The following is a 19,511-nucleotide window of genomic DNA, read 5'->3' on the forward strand; positions in this document are numbered from 1 at the left end:
CAGTTTCTTAATTACAGACATTGCAGAGATCTTGTTAGTATGATTGTTGGCATTTTAAGAGCTTCATCTTATTCAAGCTCTGACATGTGACAGCTGCAAATGATTTGTGCATGCACAGCCAGACTGCTGTGAATGCAGGACAAGCATACGGCACCCACGCGCTCCCTACCTGCGCTGCTATCAAAGCTGACAGGAACCCTCACTGACCCGTAATTAGAGGAGTGTAGTTAAAAGTTATTTGAAAATTTAAAGCACATTTTGCAAGCTTGATCCAATATTAGCACTCCCAGTGAAATTTGATAAAGATTAAAGGAGGGGACAAGTGGAAGCTCCAGAGATGAGGGTTTGCTGACTGTCGGCAAAAACAAAAAACTTAAGGACAGCAAATTATTAACAGTAAAACTCATCTTGTGTTTTTGTTTTAGCAAATGAATATCGCTCGAAAACAACTTTAGGGAATTGAGCTCAAGTTCAAGTTCAACTTTGTCACTTCAACCATATACAGTTTAAAAATACACAGTGAGGCGAAACAACGTTCCTCCAGGAACCAAGGTGCTACAAGACAAGTTAGTGCAAAAAAAAAAAAAAATATATAATATATCTAGTAATAATATTGTGCAAAAGAGCATTTACAGGTTGGTGTGTGCGATGGTTTGGTGGTGTAGGTCAGTGTGTTTGCGCTTTGTGTTGGTTAGTCAGTCCAGTCTCAATGTTTTGAGGTATTTGAGTTAAGCTGAGTGATAATGTTAGTGTATGTGTGTGTGTGCGTGTTTATCAGTCAGTCCCTTTTTGCTGAGGAGACGGATGGCTTGTGGAAAAAAGCTGTTGCACAGTCTGGATGTGCGTGCCCGAATGCTTCGGTACCTTTTTCCAGATGGCAGGAGTGTAAAGAGTGTGTGAGAGGGGTGTGTCCGATCAGCCACAATGCTGGTGGCTTTGCGAATGCAGCGTGTGGTGTAGATGTCCTCAATAGAGGGTAGAGAGACCCCGATGATCTTCTCTGCTGTTCCCACTATCCGCTGTAGGGTCTTGCGGTCTGATATGGCACAGCTCCCAAACCAGACAGTGATGCAGCCGCTCAGGATGCTCTCAATAGTTCCTCTATAGAAGGTGGTCAGGATCGGTGGTGGAAGCCGGGCCTTTCTCAGTCTTCTCAGAAAGAAGAGACGCTGTTGGGCTTTCTTGTGCAGGGAGCTGGTGTTGAGGGACCAGCCGAGGTAACCACACTAAAAGGAGAACTGCATACTTTGTTTTTGCATTAGTATGTGACACCTCTAGGTGTGAGAGACAATTCCAGTAATGTCTTACAGCAGTTTTTCTTGATAGAGGCTTCACATACTTCAACCTTTTACCAAAACTTGTGTGAAACACTGTGAAAAAGTCTTCAACCTCTTTTTTTTGTTGGATATTTGTAAGACTTGCGTGTTTCAGATCAAGCAAGTTCTAATATGAGATAAAGATAAGGCCGGTTTTCAGGTGATGATCGTCATTTATTAAGGGGAAAAAGGCCCAAACCAAAATGAACTAACTGGGATTAACCACGTTTTTTGGAAAGCATTGTGAGTCAGTGTTTTCAGTCGTTATGCAAATGTAGTGTTTGTAAGGTTGGGAAAGCTGCAGTCAGCTGAAACTGAAGTCATTTGAATGGGTGATCAAAGATTTCAACCAGTGAAAATGCAACGTCCAGACGAAAAGAATCAACTTTCTTTGGTTCATGTTTAATGCTGCAAGACTATATTCAGCAATTTGACCCATTATTTTACTGAACTTAGTGTTTTACGTGTTATTTTGAAGTTATTCAAAAAGCAGGAAGCAAAAGATGGAAAGAAAACAAGCTAAACAGGAAAATCAGTGAATAATATTGAAGTGGAAAACATGTCTGGACACCAGCTATATTAACCACAATAGATCACATGTGTGCCCTTATGACCTTCTAGTCAGTGTCTGAGCAATGATCATGCCTCTCCAGCGTGTCCCGGGGCTGGTCCTCCTACATCCTCTCCTCCAGGACTGCTGATAAAAGGCGAGGGGGGAACGACGATCACTCTGAGGATGGAGAGTGTCCCAACAGATCCCATCAGCCGTGAGTGTTTTGTCTTTGACGACATTATCTCTGCATATTGACACCTATTCTTTACACATGAAAAGCTGTTTCCCCCCCTCATCAATCAGGCAGCACTTCACACTGTTGTTGTGGCGTCTCTGTTGAGGGTCTTTTTATCTGTTTAATTATGTAGACGTTTGACCTTTGCCTCACACACACACGGTTTCTTTGATTGGTTTCTATTTACTCCAGCTGAGGCATGTCAGCTTTAGGCTGCAGCCAATCACAAGTCACCTTTAGGACAAAAAAAAAAGCATAACTGAGGGACTTGTTCTTTAGCGTAGTGGGAGGCAGAGAGAGAGAGAGCGCGAAGCTTAGCGTCACATGGTAGGTTGTGGTTTTGGTTGTTTCATTTTGCTTCTGCTTTGTTGCTTTTGCAGGTGCTGACTTTCATTTCTGTGGTGTCACATCTTGTGACTGAGCCGAGTTTAAATTTGCCGTTAACTTAAATTCCAATGCTTTGTTTGTCTTTGAAGATGGCAGTCACTATTTTATCCATCTTGATTGCTGCCATCCCCGTGGCCTACTGCTATCCAACTGCCTTCCAAAACCTGGAGGAAAGTCGCAGTGAGTATTACGCCACACTGACTTTCATAAGCTTACTTTCCAATCAGAAGTACTAATATTCTTTTCCTCTTACAGGCAACAGAACCTCCATTAAGTTTCTGGCAGTGGGCGACTGGGGTGGTGTGCCTTATCCCCCCTACATCACTGCTGTGCAGAAGGCCACAGCTCAAGAAATGAGCAAAATAGCAGACCAGATGGGAGCTGATTTTGTTCTTGCTCTGGGCGATAACTTCTACTACAAAGGTGTGAACACTGTGGATTCTCCTCGGTTTAAGGTGAGTAGAATAAATGTGGCGTGAAAAAACAACACTGTATTTTAAAACTGTGTGTTGAAAGCAGTAACTATGTTTTCCTTCTTCTTATCAGGAAACTTTTGAATCTGTGTACACTGCAAAGTCCCTCCAAGTCCCTTGGTATGTGATCGCTGGCAATCACGACCACGCAGGGAATGTCAAAGCCCAGATCGACTACAGCAGCAGATCTAACAGATGGTAAGGGGCAGAATATAAAGTTCGGACATCTTAAAGTTTTAAGCTTTTAGGAAATACTCAGTTAAATTTTGATGCCTCTTCATTACCTTTGATAGGAAATTCCCCTCGTACTACTATGAGCTGAACTTCCGCATTCCCAACACGGGGAAGACTCTGACCATCATCATGCTTGACACTGTGATGCTTTGCGGTAACTCTGACGACAATTCGGACAAGAAGCCAAGTGGACCCCTGAATGAATTGGATGCCAATCGCCAGCTGGCTTGGCTGCAAGAGAGACTGGCTCTGTCCAAGGCAGACTTCCTGTTGGTGGCAGGCCACTACCCTGTTTGGTCTGTGTCCGAGCACGGCCCCACAAAGTGTCTGGTGCAAAGCCTCCGTCCACTGCTCATCAAATACAAGGCCACTGCTTACCTCTGCGGCCATGACCACAACCTGCAGGTTGGTTCGGGAAGAGTATGTTTAACATTTGATATAAATCTGCATAGCTACTCTTAGAGCTACAATGAATTTTCCTCTTCTTTTTCCCACAGTACCTCGAAGAGTCTAACATAGGCTATGTGGTGAGCGGTGCTGGAAACTTCCTGGATCCTGACACCCGTCACTGGCACCATGTTCCCAAAGATTCTCTTAAGTTTTTCACCGGCAAGGCTTCAACACTGGGAGGATTCATCCATGCAGAAGTGACAAAGAACAAGATGACCGTGACTTTCTACCAGGCGAAAGGCACTTCTCTCTATCGCACAGTTCTCTCGCAAAGAGATCTTGAATAGACTGATGAGCAGGAACAGTTATATACGGTGTAATCTGCAGCGTAAGTGTGAAATCAAGTAATGAGTCTTGATCTCTTATTTTTTTAAAAAATCTTTGGCATTAATTTCAAAGCATTTTTAAAAGAATCATCTGGTTTTAAATGTGACTTTATGCTACTGTAAAATAAATAGTGCCTTTGTCATCTGTCCTGAACTTTTGAAAATGTGGCTGTGGTGCTTGAATTTCTTACTCTGCAAGTGCATCTGAATTTATGTCTTTCAAAACAAATGAGAAATTAGAGAAAGCATTGAATGATTTGGGGGCTTACACTGATTTCTGAAACCTGTCAAGTCTTATTCAATCCAAAGACTTAAGAAATGTACACGTTTTATTACCAGTTCTGATATAATCATGGTCGCCCCATGATCGGAAGGTCGGCGGTTCGAATCCACTTAACGGCTACCCTGAGGTACCCCTGAGCAAGGTACCGTCCCTACACACTGCTCCCCGGGCGCCTGCTTAGTGGGCTGCCCACTGCTTCACAGAGTGAATGGGTCAAATGCAGAGAAAAACAAGTAATTTCCCCATGGGGATCAATAAAGTATCCATTATTATTATTATTATTATTATTATTATTATTATTATTATTATAACTGACTGTTAATCAATGCATTGGTGAGGTATGCATCAAAAGAAAGGCACTTTTTTTTTGCAAATAAAAGACATATTGTGACAAATTTAGAGTTGATTTATTCATCTGTTACATGTGTGCCAGAAACAGCACTTCATCACATCAGGAGATTTAATACTGATGAGGCTGGCTATTGCTGAAGGACAGGAGAGGTCAAGACTTTCACAGGGAGAGCTCTTTTGTCTGTGAGAGAGAACCACCTGGCCTGCCAGCAGAGGATCAGGCTCGACGACAGCAGATTTGCAGTGACTGTGATCTGAATAAATTCAGCCAGCCAGTCAAAGTTAACCTGGGAAGGACGCAGAGACTGACAACAGGCTGGTTTTTATTCTTTCTACCTTCGTCTGCTGATATATATTAAAAAAATTCATAAACTAAAATCTGTTTCATATAAAAAAAAGTTATGAGAATCGTTGATTTTTATTCTCCATTGTCAAAATATGTTTACCCATCGCTTTCAGAAACAACAACAGGCAAGAACTATAATTTATTCTACATAATGTAATGCCACAAACATTTTTACCTTAAGCTTGGCCTTGCCTTAACTACACCGAGGCTATTACAGGGCCGGTGAGTGTTATCCTGATCCAATTGGGATGAGTTAAAGTCCACTAGTGTCATGCATCGTCAGAGTGAGAGCAAGAATCACCAAGTGAGTCAATGCTGATGAGAAGTCAGTTGAGGGTAAGCCATCACCTGAAGATAGAGGACTGCCAAGGATCACTTAACCCTGACTTATTTAAATCCACTGTAGACCAAAAGAAAACCTGACTGAGGTACATGTCAGGTCAGACACTAAAGATTAGGCAGTTTCTAAAGTTCCTGTAAGTGAGTCAGTCTACTGATCTTTCACATCTAGTGGATGCCTGTATGTTCTAGCAGTACATCAGCAGCAGTTAAAATTCAGGTTTTAAGTGGCTATCATACATATTTTCAGAACTGGCATGAATGGAAAAAAGCACTAAAAAGGCAAAAATTTAGCAGATTAAGTCACAAATATCTTCTTTAGGAGACCAATATACATCTTAGACTTCTTAAAACTAATTTTAAGAAAACTGTTAAAATAACATACAGATGAAGTCCTTGATCCGCCCTCTGCTGCTACAAAGTTAGCTCAGTTAGTTAGTTAGGTTTGTTGCCACTGACACCACTGAAATAGAAGAGAGCACAAAATGTGGGATTAATAACAAGAAAAAGGAAAACATTGATTTGATTTAAAACAAAAGGAAAAAAAGGTTTTAAAAAGTTTTTTTTAATCTATGTATTTAGTGAAATAAAAAAGTTGTGTCATCAATTAGCTGTTTGAGTTGTCTTGAGAAGCGTTTGTGCACCTGCACATCTGCAATGCTCAGCTCCACATTTGTGCATTTGTTTTCCTTTCAAGCAAAAGCAAACATCAGAGGCAGTGTTTAAAAATGCAGTCATAGAAATTTTAACCCTCTGTGCCTCTGTCACACAAAACCCTTTCAGAGAGCTCAATCCTGGGTCACTTAAATCCGATCATTTCCTCTCCCCATTAATCTCTGGCTCTTTACTTCCTGCTTCTGCTCTTGACCCCTCTCTTCCCCGGAAGCCATTGAAGATCTTCAGTCATTCGTCTCACACAAGATTTGGAAGTTCATACACTGAGAATGGCCCGATGCTGTCCGATTATCTAATTCCACAGCTCAAAAGTAATAAAGGGACACTGTATTAAAGGCTAAGCCGCTCATCTAATCTTCTCTCCGTAATCTCCACCCCTCACTGAATGCTGACCTCCGGGTTTCACAGATGGAATGAGCAATGTGAACTCAATGAGCGTTCCCCCTGAAATATGTTACTCTGGTCATTTTTCTCCTTTTAAGCTCCAGGCCTGTACCTAAAAAGGAGATTACTCCACCTTTGCTGGCAAACGTCGTATTAACATGGTCTGTTTTTATGAGTGAAAGTGCTGACAGCGTGCAAATATGTGTGTGTGTGTTGTCACAGCCTCCATGTGCTTTTAATCTCCACGGATTTTGCCGGCCAATATGCTGCTTAAAATGGCCCCTGAAATCTGTCATTTGGTGTTGTATAACCATGTTTTTTTAATCCCAACAAGCAAAAAAAAAAAGTATCCCTTCTACAGATGTTCATTACATATACACATTTTTTTTAGAATTTAAATAACAATCAATTATAAATTCTTAGAAATAAAAACTTGTTTTATTTGTTGATGTTGCTTTTCTTAACCTCAATATCAAAGTGGAGATTCTTGTTCTGTTTTTGTATTTTCCATTTTTTGAAGTAACCTTCACATCTTTAGAAAGCATCACACAGTCACCTTAAAGAGGTCACACTAATCGAATCAACTTCACCCTATTAATTAGCGAGTTCAGCCTATCCTCCTAAGGCTCAGAATATATTTAGTATAGGAATAAGTCTGTGTTAGCAAATAGACTAAGCACCAATATTCACCACATGAATTCAGCACAAACACCTTCAAGGTGCACTGCTTTCATTATTATTTCTCTTTAGGTATTTAAATTTTGTGAATAAACTTTGTGATATTATTAACAGTTGTTAATAAAAGCTTTAATACATGATATTAACTGAAGTTTGAACCTTTGCCTTTGTTCACAATTATAAATGTGGTTAAATGATCAAAATTAAGTTCTTTATATCTTAGCTACAGACTTTAGTGACAGTTTAGGATGACATGACAACTGGCAGGAGAAAAAGGTATAATCATGACGCTAACTTGGCACAAATCCACAACAAATGAGGGCTGTTAAACAAAGTATCACAGGCTCTACGTGAGCTCAGGACTGCAGGAAATGTGCAGTAGTCTGTTCCCGTCTTGGTCGAATACACATCAGCTGCTCCAAGAGAAGGAAATCCATGCATGCAAACTGGCCTTGTGAGTCATACAACTTGTGTATTTCCAGACAGATAGGGTGACTCTAGGGCAGGTTTGGAAAGGTGTTTTAGACATGACAAAAAGGAGCTAAAGAAGCTCAGCAGAAGAAGGTTGAGATCCTGTCTCAGATCCTTTGTGTTCTTCATGCATCGCTCTCCTTTGGGATTGGTCGACTGTGAGAAGGGCTGCCCAGACTGATGGAGTTGGGGAAAAAGGACGGTATGTAGTGGGAGACAGTCATCAAAGGGCTGGGCAGCGGGCTCTCATGCTCGGGCGTCATAGGGATGATGATGTCGTCTTGATCCCACACGTGGAAGGCATTTGGGTGGGAGTGAGTGAGGGCAGGTGGCATGTGGTGAGGGCTGACTCCCTCCACCTCTCCATCTTTCGTTAGCTCCTCTTCAATTGGTCCCAGCAAACAGTCTGTAGATGGATAAAAAAGCAGGGATAAGATCAAAATTATTGACCTTTACTGTCCTATAATTTACTTCTGAAACACCCAAAATTCAGTCTGCACAGCAGTAAAAGGCAAATCGAGTAACCTCGGGTTCTTTAAGAAATAAACTAATAAATAAAACGGCGAACTAGTAAAGAGCATGTTCATGGTTGCATTGCACATTGACAATGATGTCAGAAAACCTCAGCTGCAACTCCACCAAACCTGAAACTTTGGTAATGACCATAATCATAATGTTTCTGTTCTAGTGATAGTAGTTTGCAGTCTCTTCACTTGTGTTTAGCAGTCCTTTAAAAATAGCGGGTGTGTTTTAAAAAGGATACAGCCTGGTCCCAGTACAGGGATCTCCAAGGTGAAAGGATTTAAGGTTTGGACTATTAATACAAACTACTCCAACTACTACATCACATTAGCAAACACCACAGCACATCACTTTATTCCAATTTTAAAAAATAAAATAAAATATGGTCTTGTATATAAAAAAAATTTCAGATCATTGGAGTGAGCAGCTACCTCTGATAGAATAGATTACCTGTTATATCCAGCATGAGGTCTTTGATGAGATGACCCACAATAGCGTAAGCTACAGCAACCACGACCAGGGCGGCCATCAGAAGGTAGAGGACCGATTTGGGCAGCTGGATGAGATCTCTGGGAGGAGGCTTGTACTCCTTATAGAGAGGCTCCTCATTGTAAACCAAATACTGAAATGATGGCAATCCTTCTTCTGTGTAGTTAAAACTGTCCATATTCCCAGATTAGCAGCCTCCACGTCCAGCACAGAGAAGCAGTTATTCCATTGCATGTATAATTTACCTTCTTGCTGAGACGTCACTCCCAACAGTTTACAGGAAAAGTGTCAAAATCTACATCTGTTATCATTTCAAATCCAGTCAAGGAGTAAATTTACCCACCTGCCAAGACCATGTGTTTGCTGCTTGCAGATTTAACACATGTGGATCCCTCCAGCTCATATTTCTACCCAGATTATTCTTTAATTTGCATTATGATGCATGTTGTTATCATCAGTTCATCCTCCAGTAAAGCAAAAAAAAAAAAAAAATCAGGATATCAGCCTCTGTGCTGCCTCCTGCGTGCTGCAATCTCTGTTCTGAAATAATCCAGACTATGATCAGCAGCAGAGCAAGAGAGAGAGACAGAGAGAGATGAAGGGAGGGATTAAGCTCCAAATCACAGCAGCGATCAAGCAACTCCTCATCCCATCCCAATCCCAGCCCACAGAATGACAGAGCACCTAATCCACAACTATCTTGTAAGTGCTTACTCAGCTATAATACTCACTTACTATTAAACCCATTCCCACAAATCCACACATATGAAGAGCATCCCAGTGAAAAGCTCAGACAAACCAGCTTCCTAAAGGTGTTTCACTATTACTACTAGCTTGCATCCTTTCTTTTGAAAAAAAAAAAAAAAAGATACAACATATAAAAAAATGAACCTATGTCTTGTGAAAAAGTACATAAAAAAAGAGTTTTCTTTCTACAGCCTTTTAACAGGAAGTTGTCTGCATGATAGCTTCAGACACTATTGGCAATATCTAAACCAGCTTAATGGGGTCATCACCTGGAAAGGTCTAAATTTAAAAAGCTGGGTCTTCTTAAACATTACCTAATGTTTGCCTTCTTTTGAGCTCATGAGCTGCGTTGCTCGTCTTGGTCATGTTGGTGCCATATTATTGGAACATCAACCAGTCAATCTAATGTAATATGCAAAGAACTGTTGTTTTCAAGTGCAGCTGCAAAAACTTTGCAGTTAAAGTGCAAAACACATCCAAATATCACTTGTAGGAAAAAAGCTTAACTCACTCACTTACTGCAAGAAGACCACCATTTCTGGAAGCTGATAGAAATAACGTGAATTTTAGTTCAAACTTTTTCTTCTAAGCCAAATAAAAGTCAATTTACATACATGAGAAATATACATAACATCAGTTCAGACTATTGAATTCTCAGTGCACTTAGGTATGTGGACCTGATCAAGGTGACCTGCTAAAGTTCAGTGGGATGGCTGTGCCTCAGGAGGTGGAGCAGGTCATCTGCCCGTCCGAAGTTGGGTGCTCTGATTTTTTTAAGATGATGCAAAAAGGATCTAACATAACCATACTTGATGATACACGCTCATTTACATGATACATGGTTAAAAAACTGTTTGCCTCTGTCCTAACACATCACACCTGAGCAGCATTGAACCTGGATTAAATGGGAGTGGAGACAGTGGCAAGTAGCGTTACTACTCCCTCTTGTGGTGACAAGTTGTAATAGCACCAAAAACATCAAACGGCTCTAACACCAGGCAGAAGTTTGAAAATGTTAGAAACTGCTGATCTATTTGAATTTCCTCACATTTCCCCATCTACAGAGTTTATAGATGGTCCAAAAGTAAGTATCCAGTGAGTGGCAGTTCTCTGGCTCTCTTCTTCTCTACCTTGTTGATATCAGAAGAAAAGTGAAAACACATCATCTCTGAATGCACATAAACATAAAACCTTGAAATCTGGGCAAAAGAAGACTAGAAAAATATTGCCTGACCTGATGAATCGCGTTTTCTGCTTAGACATTTACTGGTATTAAGGTATGTAAGAAATATGACAAATACGTCCATTTTTAAAGTCGGTTAACTCTCAGGTATCCAGACGTCTCAGTTTCAATAAATATGTGTATCTAAGCTGCTTTTTCTTGTATTAGGATATTCTAAAAATAAAGTATATACATAAATTAAGCCGCTTGGACTATTTTTTGTTTTTAGGATCATTCAGATGGTTGTTGTTTTATTAATTTATTACAGTTAACTAAAACTTAACCAGTAGTTTCATTTAGTTTAACTATGATAACCTTGCTTTTATATCGACAAAATTATAATCATACGTCGGTGGGTTTGGAGTCGAGTGTGGTTTACTGTTGCTTTACTATTCCCAACTTTTCGAGGTATCTGGGAACATCTCCCCGTTTAACCATTAATTGCAGACACACATGATATATACATTCTGTGGTTTTAACACAATAATGTTCAAGTAAGTATGGCTGAATAGGTTTTAGTAGAAAAACCGCCGGATTATGACTCTAGCTTTAATCCTAAATAGGTAGTAGTTAGCCGTTAGCTAGTGTAAAGCATTATTTGTGTAGCAGTTTTGGGCCAAAGCTAGGTTATAGCCCTTGTTTATTACTGTATATGACCAACTGAATAATGTAATATGTATGTTATATAGAGGGGTTCTTTTTGACGCAAATATGCCTGTAACTAAGCTAGCTTTACAGACTAGCCTAACTAGCTATATACTTTTGCTAATGACTGTATTTTAAACTTTTTTGTAATGGTGTGATTGTTTTTCCCCCGTTCAGCTCAGATTTAGCTTTGCAGAGTCAAAAGACCCAAATGGATTTTGGTTTTGAGGACCTACCATCAAATTTTCAGTACACTCCCAAGAAAGGGTGTGAAGTCTCACGGATGGTAATGTGTATTCTCTTAATACAAGAATAAAAACAACACTGGCATATTTAGATAAGGTGACAAAGATTATGTGCAGTTATGATTAAAAACACTATATGAAAATAAATAATGGTCCACAGGTGTGTCATATCAAGCACCTAGCCGTGAAATCTTTCTTCATTTGTGAAAGGATGGGTCTTTGCTACTGTTGCAACAAGTCAGTTTGTAAAATTTCCTCCCTACTAGACATTCAGTGATCAGCTGTTAAGTGTTATTATTGCAAAGTGGATGCATCTAGGATCAGCCATTTACAAGGTAAAGTTGCAGAATAGGGTTTAGGGCATAATTTGTAATGGTTTTGACCCAGTAAGAGGTTCAAACCTCCTCTGGTTTTAATATCAGCACAAAAACTGTTCACTGGGAGCTTCTTGTGTGGGTTTCCATGGATGAACAGCTCCTGCAGGTGTAATGTGTAGGTGCCCCAGTGTTTCTGTGGATACAGTGTATTCCAGGAGGGGCCAGTATCACCACACCACTGCTTAATAAACACCTAAGACTAGCACTTTACAGGCGGCTCTTTCCTTTAACATTGGAATATCTTTTGAACGGTAGTAGTCCATCCCTCAAATTGAGCTCTAAGGAGGAAGGTACTGTAGCCTAGTGCCTTAATTATCTGAGATTTTACTTTGGGTGATTGATGATTATACAGGTTAAACTATAATTTCAGTTCTTCCTGAAATTCAGAGCATCTGCAGCATTAGATCTCCATGATTAATGTTTCTTATACAGCTGATTAAAGTAGAATAATTTCTTTGTTTCATTATGTTTGATGAGGCAGACAGAAGACACAGACTGTGATTCATCAAGGGGGGAATCTTCAAGTGTGAGCGTGACTGAGATTCAAGAGCACCATAGCAGGTAGATCAGTCATCTTTACTCACCCAGCTGTGTAATGTTGGGAACGTTACTTTAAGATCACTTGTATCTTTCCTCAAATAATAAGTGCTTCTGTACTTAAAGGTTTAAGTTACTGTATATTTAATCCAATTGTGAATTAAATGGGTGGAAGAACCATGGACTGCTATGTCTGGCAAATAAGCAAAGTTTCCAATTTACACTAGTTATGAATTTATTGGTTACATTAAGTTACTAAACTAAAATAATTCCTGCCCAATGTGATGAAAAAGAGTGAGTGAAAGAGAGTGCAGCCCTTAAATTATCAGGAAGACAGGATTTCACTTATGTGCTAAAAGAACCAATCTGTGATGGGGGATAGAGGACAGATCGTTAGGTAAAGGAAGTGGGGAAAATGTTAATTAAATAGGAATCTTAACTTCAATAAGGAATTGGATTCTAATCTAATCTACATTTGTTGTAGCTCAAGGACAGATGATATCAGCAGAAAGGCACAGGAATTGGTGGAAAAGATTAACCAAAGCCGCATCAGTAACCAGAAAATGATAGACAGCTTTCAGGAGACGTTGGTAGAAAAGGTACAAAATTAATTTTATGCATCTAGCTGGAGCTAGTAGCAGATGCTCGGCTGTCATGTCTACAAAGCTTCTGACCATCTCTGATCTGTTCTGATCCTTTCCATCTATCAGGTGACAGATTTGTGCATGCAGATGAAGGAGCACATGTACAGGGTCTTTGAAGAGAACAGTGACAGGATGCAGGTGAATCTGCAGGAGCTGCAGGAGGTGCTGGACAGCTGCACAAAGTTCAGTGATGAGCTGCTGGAAGCCAACAGAGCCCTGGCATGTCTCCGTGAAGGAGACATGCCATGAGATTATAATTTCTATCTGAAGTTAATCGTATTGTGAACTCATTAAGTTATTCAGTATTAGTAAATATATTCAGTGTAATGTTCAGTGTTTTGCTTCCTCTTTCTTTTGGTTGCTTATAGGACAATAGTTCTACTTAACATTGATGGCTTCAGTCCAAGATAAGAAAAGTTGAATACTGTTTTCTCTCTCTTTTGTTTTAACATAAGTTGATTTAGTAAATAAAATGACAACAAACAAGCAAAATATTCTAAATTACTTGTGATTTACCATTTATGTATTGTTATAAACTGTTGTCTTTACAGTGATCCCAGTGTGCGATTCTTTAGATTGAAATCAACCAATGTGACATGAAAACATTTGAGAATTCAAGACGCGTTATTTAGGGTCTTCAATTAAAACATCTTCCTGTTTATTTCAAGCCATTTATTTACATGCATTGTCATCATAAATATCATATCTCAGTTGGACCGTAAGCTATGTTAGGTTGACCTTTAATATTCACTTTAACAAGGCAATAATATATTGCCTCCCCCAGTATGCTATAAATGTGAATATGATGAGGTGTTTGTGATGTATCCCACCATGAATTGCTCTTAATATGAGGTAAATTAGTTTCAAATTTCATCACTTCAAGTCAGTTTGAAGAAGATAGTTGACATCATTTAGTTTTCCACAGTGAAAGACTGAAGTCCAGTAATCGCTCTGCCCAGGATCAAGGCATGAATATCATGGGTTCCTATAAAGAAAGTAGTGAAATGGAAAAAAGGTCATAAGTTGTTTTCAAATACAAAAAATATCTCAAATACAGTTTAATAAGTAAACCAAAAACGTTCCGTCAATAATCTGTACATTGCTGACATCTAGTGGTGGACATATGTAACTGCTGCTGAGTTTAAAAGCCTTTTCATTACTTTTAATTTTCCCTACCCTCATATGTATTGACAGCCTCCAAGTTCATAACATGACGGATGATGTGGTACTCATCCGAGATGCCGTTTCCTCCTAGCATGTCTCTGGCCTGTCTAGCAATATCCAGTGCCTTGCCACAGCTATTTCTCTTCAGCATGGAGATCATCTCCGGTGCCGCCCTATTAAGATGAGGAAGAAAAAAACAAAAGAAACCCTTCTTTAGTTGTTTTTTTGGGGGGGGTTTTTTGCAGGGGAGGGGCAGTAGAACAGCAAACAATAAAGCAGGCAGTGACACGTGAAAGACAGCCCTCACTTCTTCTCATCAACAAGCCTTCCCAGGTACAGGCATGACTGCAGCCCAATGGTGATCTCTGTTAGCATGTCAGCCATTTTCTTCTGCATCAGCTGGTTTCTGGCCAGTGGCACACCAAATTGGATTCTGTTTGGAGGATACAAAGGTATGAGCCATGTGCGGGGGAAATGGTAACATGGATCTCTTTTCTCTGGATTTTTATGTTTTGCCACGTTTTTGGGCAATGTCTGCAAACACAGTTGTGTACCTGTCCAGAGTGTACTGTCGAGCAGCGTGAAAGCAGAATTCAGCTGCTCCCAGAGCTCCCCAGGCAATACCATACCGGGCATTGTTCAGACAACCAAAAGGACCCTGTATACAAAGACAAACAACAAAAAATTTAAGCTACTAATATTCATACAAGCTGTAAAAATTAAGTTTGCCAAACTTCATTAGATAAAACATTAACTTACACCGAGGCCAGAGACATTGGGCAGCAGGTTCTCCTCAGGAACTTCTACTTCATCCATCAGGATCATGCCAGTGGCAGACGCCCTAAGAGAAAATTTTCCCTCAATCTTGGGGGTAGAAAAGCCCTTCATGCCACGCTCCAAGATGAAACCCCGCACTCTCCCATCTTCACACTTCGCCCAGACTACTGCAATGTCTGCCACAGGAGAGTTTGTGATCCTAGGAAAAGATGTGGGGAAATCAGTGTATTTGATTATTTAGATATTTAAGTAATTTAGTTTCACAGAGAGCAACAGGCTTTGTCAGCATGTCTAAATTATTACACATGTTTACTTCTATATGATTAGTCATCAAATGGCAGAACTATTGTGTCCTCACCCATATGGAAAAGATATACAGTGGGGCAAAAAAGTATTTAGTCAGCCACCGATTGTGCAAGTTCCCCCACCTAAAATGATGACAGAGGTCAGTAATTTGCACCAGAGGTACACTTCAACTGTGAGAGACAGAATGTGAAAAAAAAATCCATGAATCCACATGGTAGGATTTGTAAAGAATTTATTCGTAAATCAGGGTGGAAAATAAGTATTTGGTCAATAACAAAAATACAACTCAATACTTTGTAACATAACCTTTGTTGGCAATAACAGAGGTCAAACGTTTACTATAGGTCTTTACCAGGTTTGCACACACAGTAGCTGGTATTTTGGCCCATTCCTCCATGCAGATTTTCTCGAGAGCAGTGATGTTTTGGGGCTGTTGCCGAGCAACACGGACTTTCAACTCCCACCACAGATTTTCTATGGGGTTGAGGTCTGGAGACTGGCTAGGCCACTCCAGGACTTTCAAATGCGTCTTACGGAGCCACTCCTTTGTTGCCCGGGCGGTGTGTTTTGGATCATTGTCATGTTGGAAGACCCAGCCTCGTTTCATCTTCAAAGTTCTCACTGATGGAAGGAGGTTTTGGCTCAAAATCTCACGATACATGGCCCCATTCATTCTGTCCTTAACACGGATCAGTCGTCCTGTCCCCTTGGCAGAAAAACAGCCCCATAGCATGATGTTTCCACCCCCATGCTTCACAGTAGGTATGGTGTTCTTGGGATGCAACTCAGTATTCTTCGTCCTCCAAACACGACGAGTTGAGTTTATACCAAAAAGTTCTACTTTGGTTTCATCTGACCACATGACATTCTCCCAATCCTCTGCTGTATCATCCATGTGCTCTCTGGCAAACTTCAGACGGGCCTGGACATGCACTGGCTTCAGCAGCGGAACACGTCTGGCACTGCGGGATTTGATTCCCTGCCGTTGTAGTGTGTTACTGATGGTGACCTTTGTTACTTTGATCCCAGCTCTCTGCAGGTCATTCACCAGGTCCCCCCGTGTGGTTCTGGGATCTTTGCTCACCGTTCTCATGATCATTTTGACCCCACGGGATGAGATCTTGCGTGGAGCCCCAGATCGAGGGAGATTATCAGTGGTCTTGTATGTCTTCCATTTTCTGATGATTGCTCCCACAGTTGATTTTTTCACACCAAGCTGCTTGCCTATTGTAGATTCACTCTTCCCAGTCTGGTGCAGGTCTACAATACTTTTCCTGGTGTCCTTCCAAAGCTCTTTGGTCTTGGCCATGGCGGAGTTTGGAGTCTGACTGTTTGAGACTGTGGACAGGTGTCTTTTATACAGATGATGAGTTCAAACAGGTGCCATTCATACAGGTAACGAGTGGGGGACAGAAAAGCTTCTTACAGAAGACGTTACAGGTCTGTGAGAGCCAGAGATTTTCCTTGTTTGAGGTGACCAAATACTTATTTTCCACCCTAATTTACGAATAAATTCTTTACCAATCCTACCATGTGAATTCATGGATTTTTTTTTCACATTCTGTCTCTCACAGTTGAAGTGTACCTCTGGTGCAAATTACTGACCTCTGTCATCATTTTAAGTGGGGGAACTTGCACAATCGGTGGCTGACTAAATACTTTTTTGCCCCACTGTATATAAATCTTATAAAGTTTGTATCTGTCTTGTGTGAAACTTGTATGAAAAGCATATAAGAGTGAAAACAGATATAAGATCCCTTGAAAAATTATATAATGAAACTTGTATGTTTTGGATACTTACTAAAACAATGTATGAAAGTAATGAGAAAGTGGCCACTTTCATGAGTAATCACATATAAGTTTTTACTATTTCTTTTCCATATGGGCAGTATGGGGATCCACACAGTTCCAAGTTATATAAACTTATACAGGTCTCTGCTCCATTGTCTTATTTTTACTCCATGCAAGTTTCAAACCAATACATCTTGTTCTATATGTGTCTATCTACCAGGTCTTAGCTCCGCTGATGGTGAAGGTACCACTCGATGGGTTGTACTTGGCCTTAGTCTCCATACTGCTGGGATCACTGCCATGATTTGGTTCTGTCAAACCAAAGCAACCTACAATTTCTCCCCGAGCTGCAGAACAAATAAACACACACCAGAACTCAGATGGATTTTAGCCCTTTGCAAATTTTAAATGTCAAGTACAAGAGGAGAGAATGTCGCACTTACCAAGCCGGGGCAGGTACTTCTCCTTCTGGGCTGCTGTGCCGTACGCATTAATCGGGTGCATGACCAGTGAAGACTGGACGCTCATTACAGACCGATATCCACTGTCCACCCTCTCAACCTCTCTGGCAATCAAACCATATGCCACATAACTCGTACCTGCACAACCATACCCTGCAGTGTAAAGGGAAAAAAAACAACTTAAAAAAACTACTAAGTGTAATCAGTGAAATATAACAAAAAGCAGGAAAAAAGGAGGGAGGGGGGAGCATTAGTTTTTTTGTTTGTTTTACCTTTAATAGTCGGGCCTAGGACTCCCAACTCTCCCATCTCTGAGACAATCTCACGGTGAAAATCTGTAGCATGGCGCATGTTAGAAAATAAGAAAATGACAAATATTTAGATGAGATTCATTTTACACACCTTAATGTAAAGGCGGATTAAAGACAGAAACAGATTTTTTTTTCTGAATTATTCACAGTGTGCACAGCCTGAACCACACATATTAATCCTGCTTAACTCACGTTCATGTCTGTTGGCCATAAGGACGCGCGGCATGAGTTTTTCCTGGCAGTAGTCCCGAAACGAGTCCCGGATCATGATCTCTTCCTCCGTCAGCTGACCCTCCAGGTCGAGTGCATCCCGCCAGTTGAATGCCACCTTGGCTGAGCGCCAGAACATTAACACACACACATTCACTATGATCACATCACTATAATAGAACATAAGATTCACTTCAAATCTTTACCTGGCTTTGCTGGCTTTTTGGCTTCTTCAGCACCTAAAGATGTAAATTTAAAGTGTTGTTGATCATCTGAGACAAATATAGAAAACATATTCATGTTTTTCCAGCTCTTATGTGTGCTTTCTTTTTTATCACAACTAAAAATTGCATTTCCTACCTCAAGACACCCATAGACTGTGATTCCAAACTTTACACTACCTTCCTGTGTATCTAAAATATCAGTCGTACCTTTTTGTGCTGCAACCGCTGTGCCCTGAGCTCTGGATGCAGTGACAGCCACGGACATACGGCTGTTGGAGAGTAGACGTGTGAAGGCACTTCTGAGAGCCATTTTACTAAAGGGCACAAAATAAAAGTAAATGCATATTAGAGTGTACACCTCACAGTGTTTGAGGCGTTATTACGCAATAATACCTGAGTGCAAGTTGTAGCAAAGTTACTTTTGTGTTTGGGTATTGTTATATCATCTTATTATATAAGGGGCAAACTTTGGTGTGTAGTTTTTATTTGGGTTAAACAAATATGTTAAAAATGTTTAATCAGACATTTCCTTATAACCTGTGTAAAATGCTTCACACATTTCTCCTTAAAGCATGCCAAATACATCAAGATCAACATATCCAAACAAAATACTTTATAGTAGCCTACCTTTTTTCCCCTCTCAGGTGGGTGATCAGATTATAAGATGACTTTTCGATGGCGATATGAGCTGTGAAAAGTTGCTTAAGTAATAGAAACGTCACAGGTTTACGTAAAGTGTAAGACGGGAAGACTTTTCCGCCATGATAGATGAGGCAAAACACTGAGCCAGCGCATGACAGTAAAAGTAGTGCAACTCGTGAACGTCACGCAACGGACTTTGAAGAGCCTTTTGCGCTTGTAACAGATTTGTATAAGATAAGTGCGGGAAGTTTGAATATTGGAGGTGTTCGAGGCTGCTCCTGCGCTATTTTTACACAAGTGTGCGAAGTTTCAGCAGGTCTGCGGACTGAATTTGGCACATATTTACGCACTCAAAATGGCGTGTGTGGATGGATGGATGAGTTAGGGGTGTGGAAGGTGTTGGCCCAGCCTTCGAGCTCATTGGCCGGTAAAATGAGCCATGTGCAGAATGTTGACCCTGCACTGAAGTTTTACAAGTGACAAGAAGCACATATGTAGGTTACACTGTAACTTTTAAGTTTGGGTAATATAAAGAAGAAAGGCAAAGAAATGAACCTGTAAAATGTAAATGTGCATATATAAATGTTTTTGATGTTTTTCCTGCTCATAGAAAAAAGCCAATTAAATGAAATCTCAACCTATATATTTACAAATTTTAAAAAGAAAGAAATACCAGTGAGCTTTGTAAAATGTTGT

General features: G+C 40.3%; 3 protein-coding genes across 5 annotated transcripts; 2 read left to right on the forward strand and 1 right to left on the reverse strand.

Moving 5' to 3' along the window:
- Positions 1-118: 118 nt before the first annotated feature.
- On the forward strand, positions 119-4,557 carry acp5a (acid phosphatase 5a, tartrate resistant; the record flags this gene model as incomplete). 3 transcript variants are annotated; one of them, XM_080879377.1, is made up of 6 exons in its annotated part: positions 119-2,083; positions 2,581-2,671; positions 2,747-2,946; positions 3,038-3,162; positions 3,258-3,603; positions 3,696-4,557. In XM_080879377.1, the coding sequence occupies 5 exons, from the start codon at positions 2,581-2,583 to the stop codon at positions 3,933-3,935; spliced, it is 1,002 nt and encodes a 333-aa protein (XP_080735503.1). In that variant the 3' UTR covers positions 3,936-4,557. The 3 variants fall into 3 exon arrangements, with proteins under 3 accessions (XP_080735503.1, XP_080735502.1, XP_080735501.1); XM_080879376.1 differs by lacking the exon at positions 119-2,083 and adding an exon at positions 2,166-2,431; XM_080879375.1 differs by lacking the exon at positions 119-2,083 and having other exon boundaries at positions 2,560-2,671.
- Positions 4,558-10,807: 6,250 nt separating this feature from the next.
- Positions 10,808-13,397, forward strand: syce2 (synaptonemal complex central element protein 2). Its single transcript, XM_080880579.1, has 5 exons — positions 10,808-10,833; positions 11,304-11,412; positions 12,230-12,309; positions 12,770-12,884; positions 12,996-13,397. Exons 2-5 carry the CDS (start codon positions 11,338-11,340, stop codon positions 13,176-13,178), a joined length of 453 nt encoding a protein of 150 aa, XP_080736705.1. The 5' UTR covers positions 10,808-10,833; positions 11,304-11,337; the 3' UTR covers positions 13,179-13,397.
- A 168-nt stretch (positions 13,398-13,565) lies between these two features.
- Positions 13,566-19,208, reverse strand: LOC308396370 (glutaryl-CoA dehydrogenase, mitochondrial-like). Its single transcript, XM_080881612.1, has 12 exons — positions 18,801-19,208; positions 18,381-18,487; positions 18,156-18,188; positions 17,932-18,072; positions 17,701-17,763; positions 17,411-17,581; positions 17,185-17,314; positions 14,853-15,069; positions 14,648-14,751; positions 14,401-14,526; positions 14,106-14,266; positions 13,566-13,914 (listed from the first exon to the last, which is right to left on the reverse strand). Exons 2-12 carry the CDS (start codon positions 18,481-18,483, stop codon positions 13,841-13,843), a joined length of 1,323 nt encoding a protein of 440 aa, XP_080737738.1. The 5' UTR covers positions 18,484-18,487; positions 18,801-19,208; the 3' UTR covers positions 13,566-13,840.
- Between the last annotated feature and the right edge of the window lie 303 nt (positions 19,209-19,511).

The sequence above is a fragment of the Rhamphochromis sp. 'chilingali' genome, assembly GCF_963969265.1.
Source record: "Rhamphochromis sp. 'chilingali' genome assembly, chromosome: 4".
Taxonomy (NCBI): domain Eukaryota; kingdom Metazoa; phylum Chordata; class Actinopteri; order Cichliformes; family Cichlidae; genus Rhamphochromis; species Rhamphochromis sp. 'chilingali'.

Excerpts from the sequence above, each read along its gene's own strand:
- LOC308396370 (XM_080881612.1), bottom strand. The coding sequence starts at position 18,483 with ATGGCTCTCAGAAGTGCCTTCACACGTCTACTCTCCAACAGCCGTATG. Across the intron at positions 17,582-17,700 it reads CCTAGGCCCGACTATTAAAG|GGTATGGTTGTGCAGGTACG; the intron begins GTAAAACAAACA and ends TTTACACTGCAG. Across the intron at positions 15,070-17,184 it reads ATCAGCGGAGCTAAGACCTG|GATCACAAACTCTCCTGTGG; the intron begins GTAGATAGACAC and ends ATCTTTTCCTAG.
- syce2 (XM_080880579.1), top strand. The coding sequence starts at position 11,338 with ATGGATTTTGGTTTTGAGGACCTACCATCAAATTTTCAGTACACTCCC. Across the intron at positions 11,413-12,229 it reads GGTGTGAAGTCTCACGGATG|ACAGAAGACACAGACTGTGA; the intron begins GTAATGTGTATT and ends TTGATGAGGCAG. Across the intron at positions 12,310-12,769 it reads ATTCAAGAGCACCATAGCAG|CTCAAGGACAGATGATATCA; the intron begins GTAGATCAGTCA and ends CATTTGTTGTAG.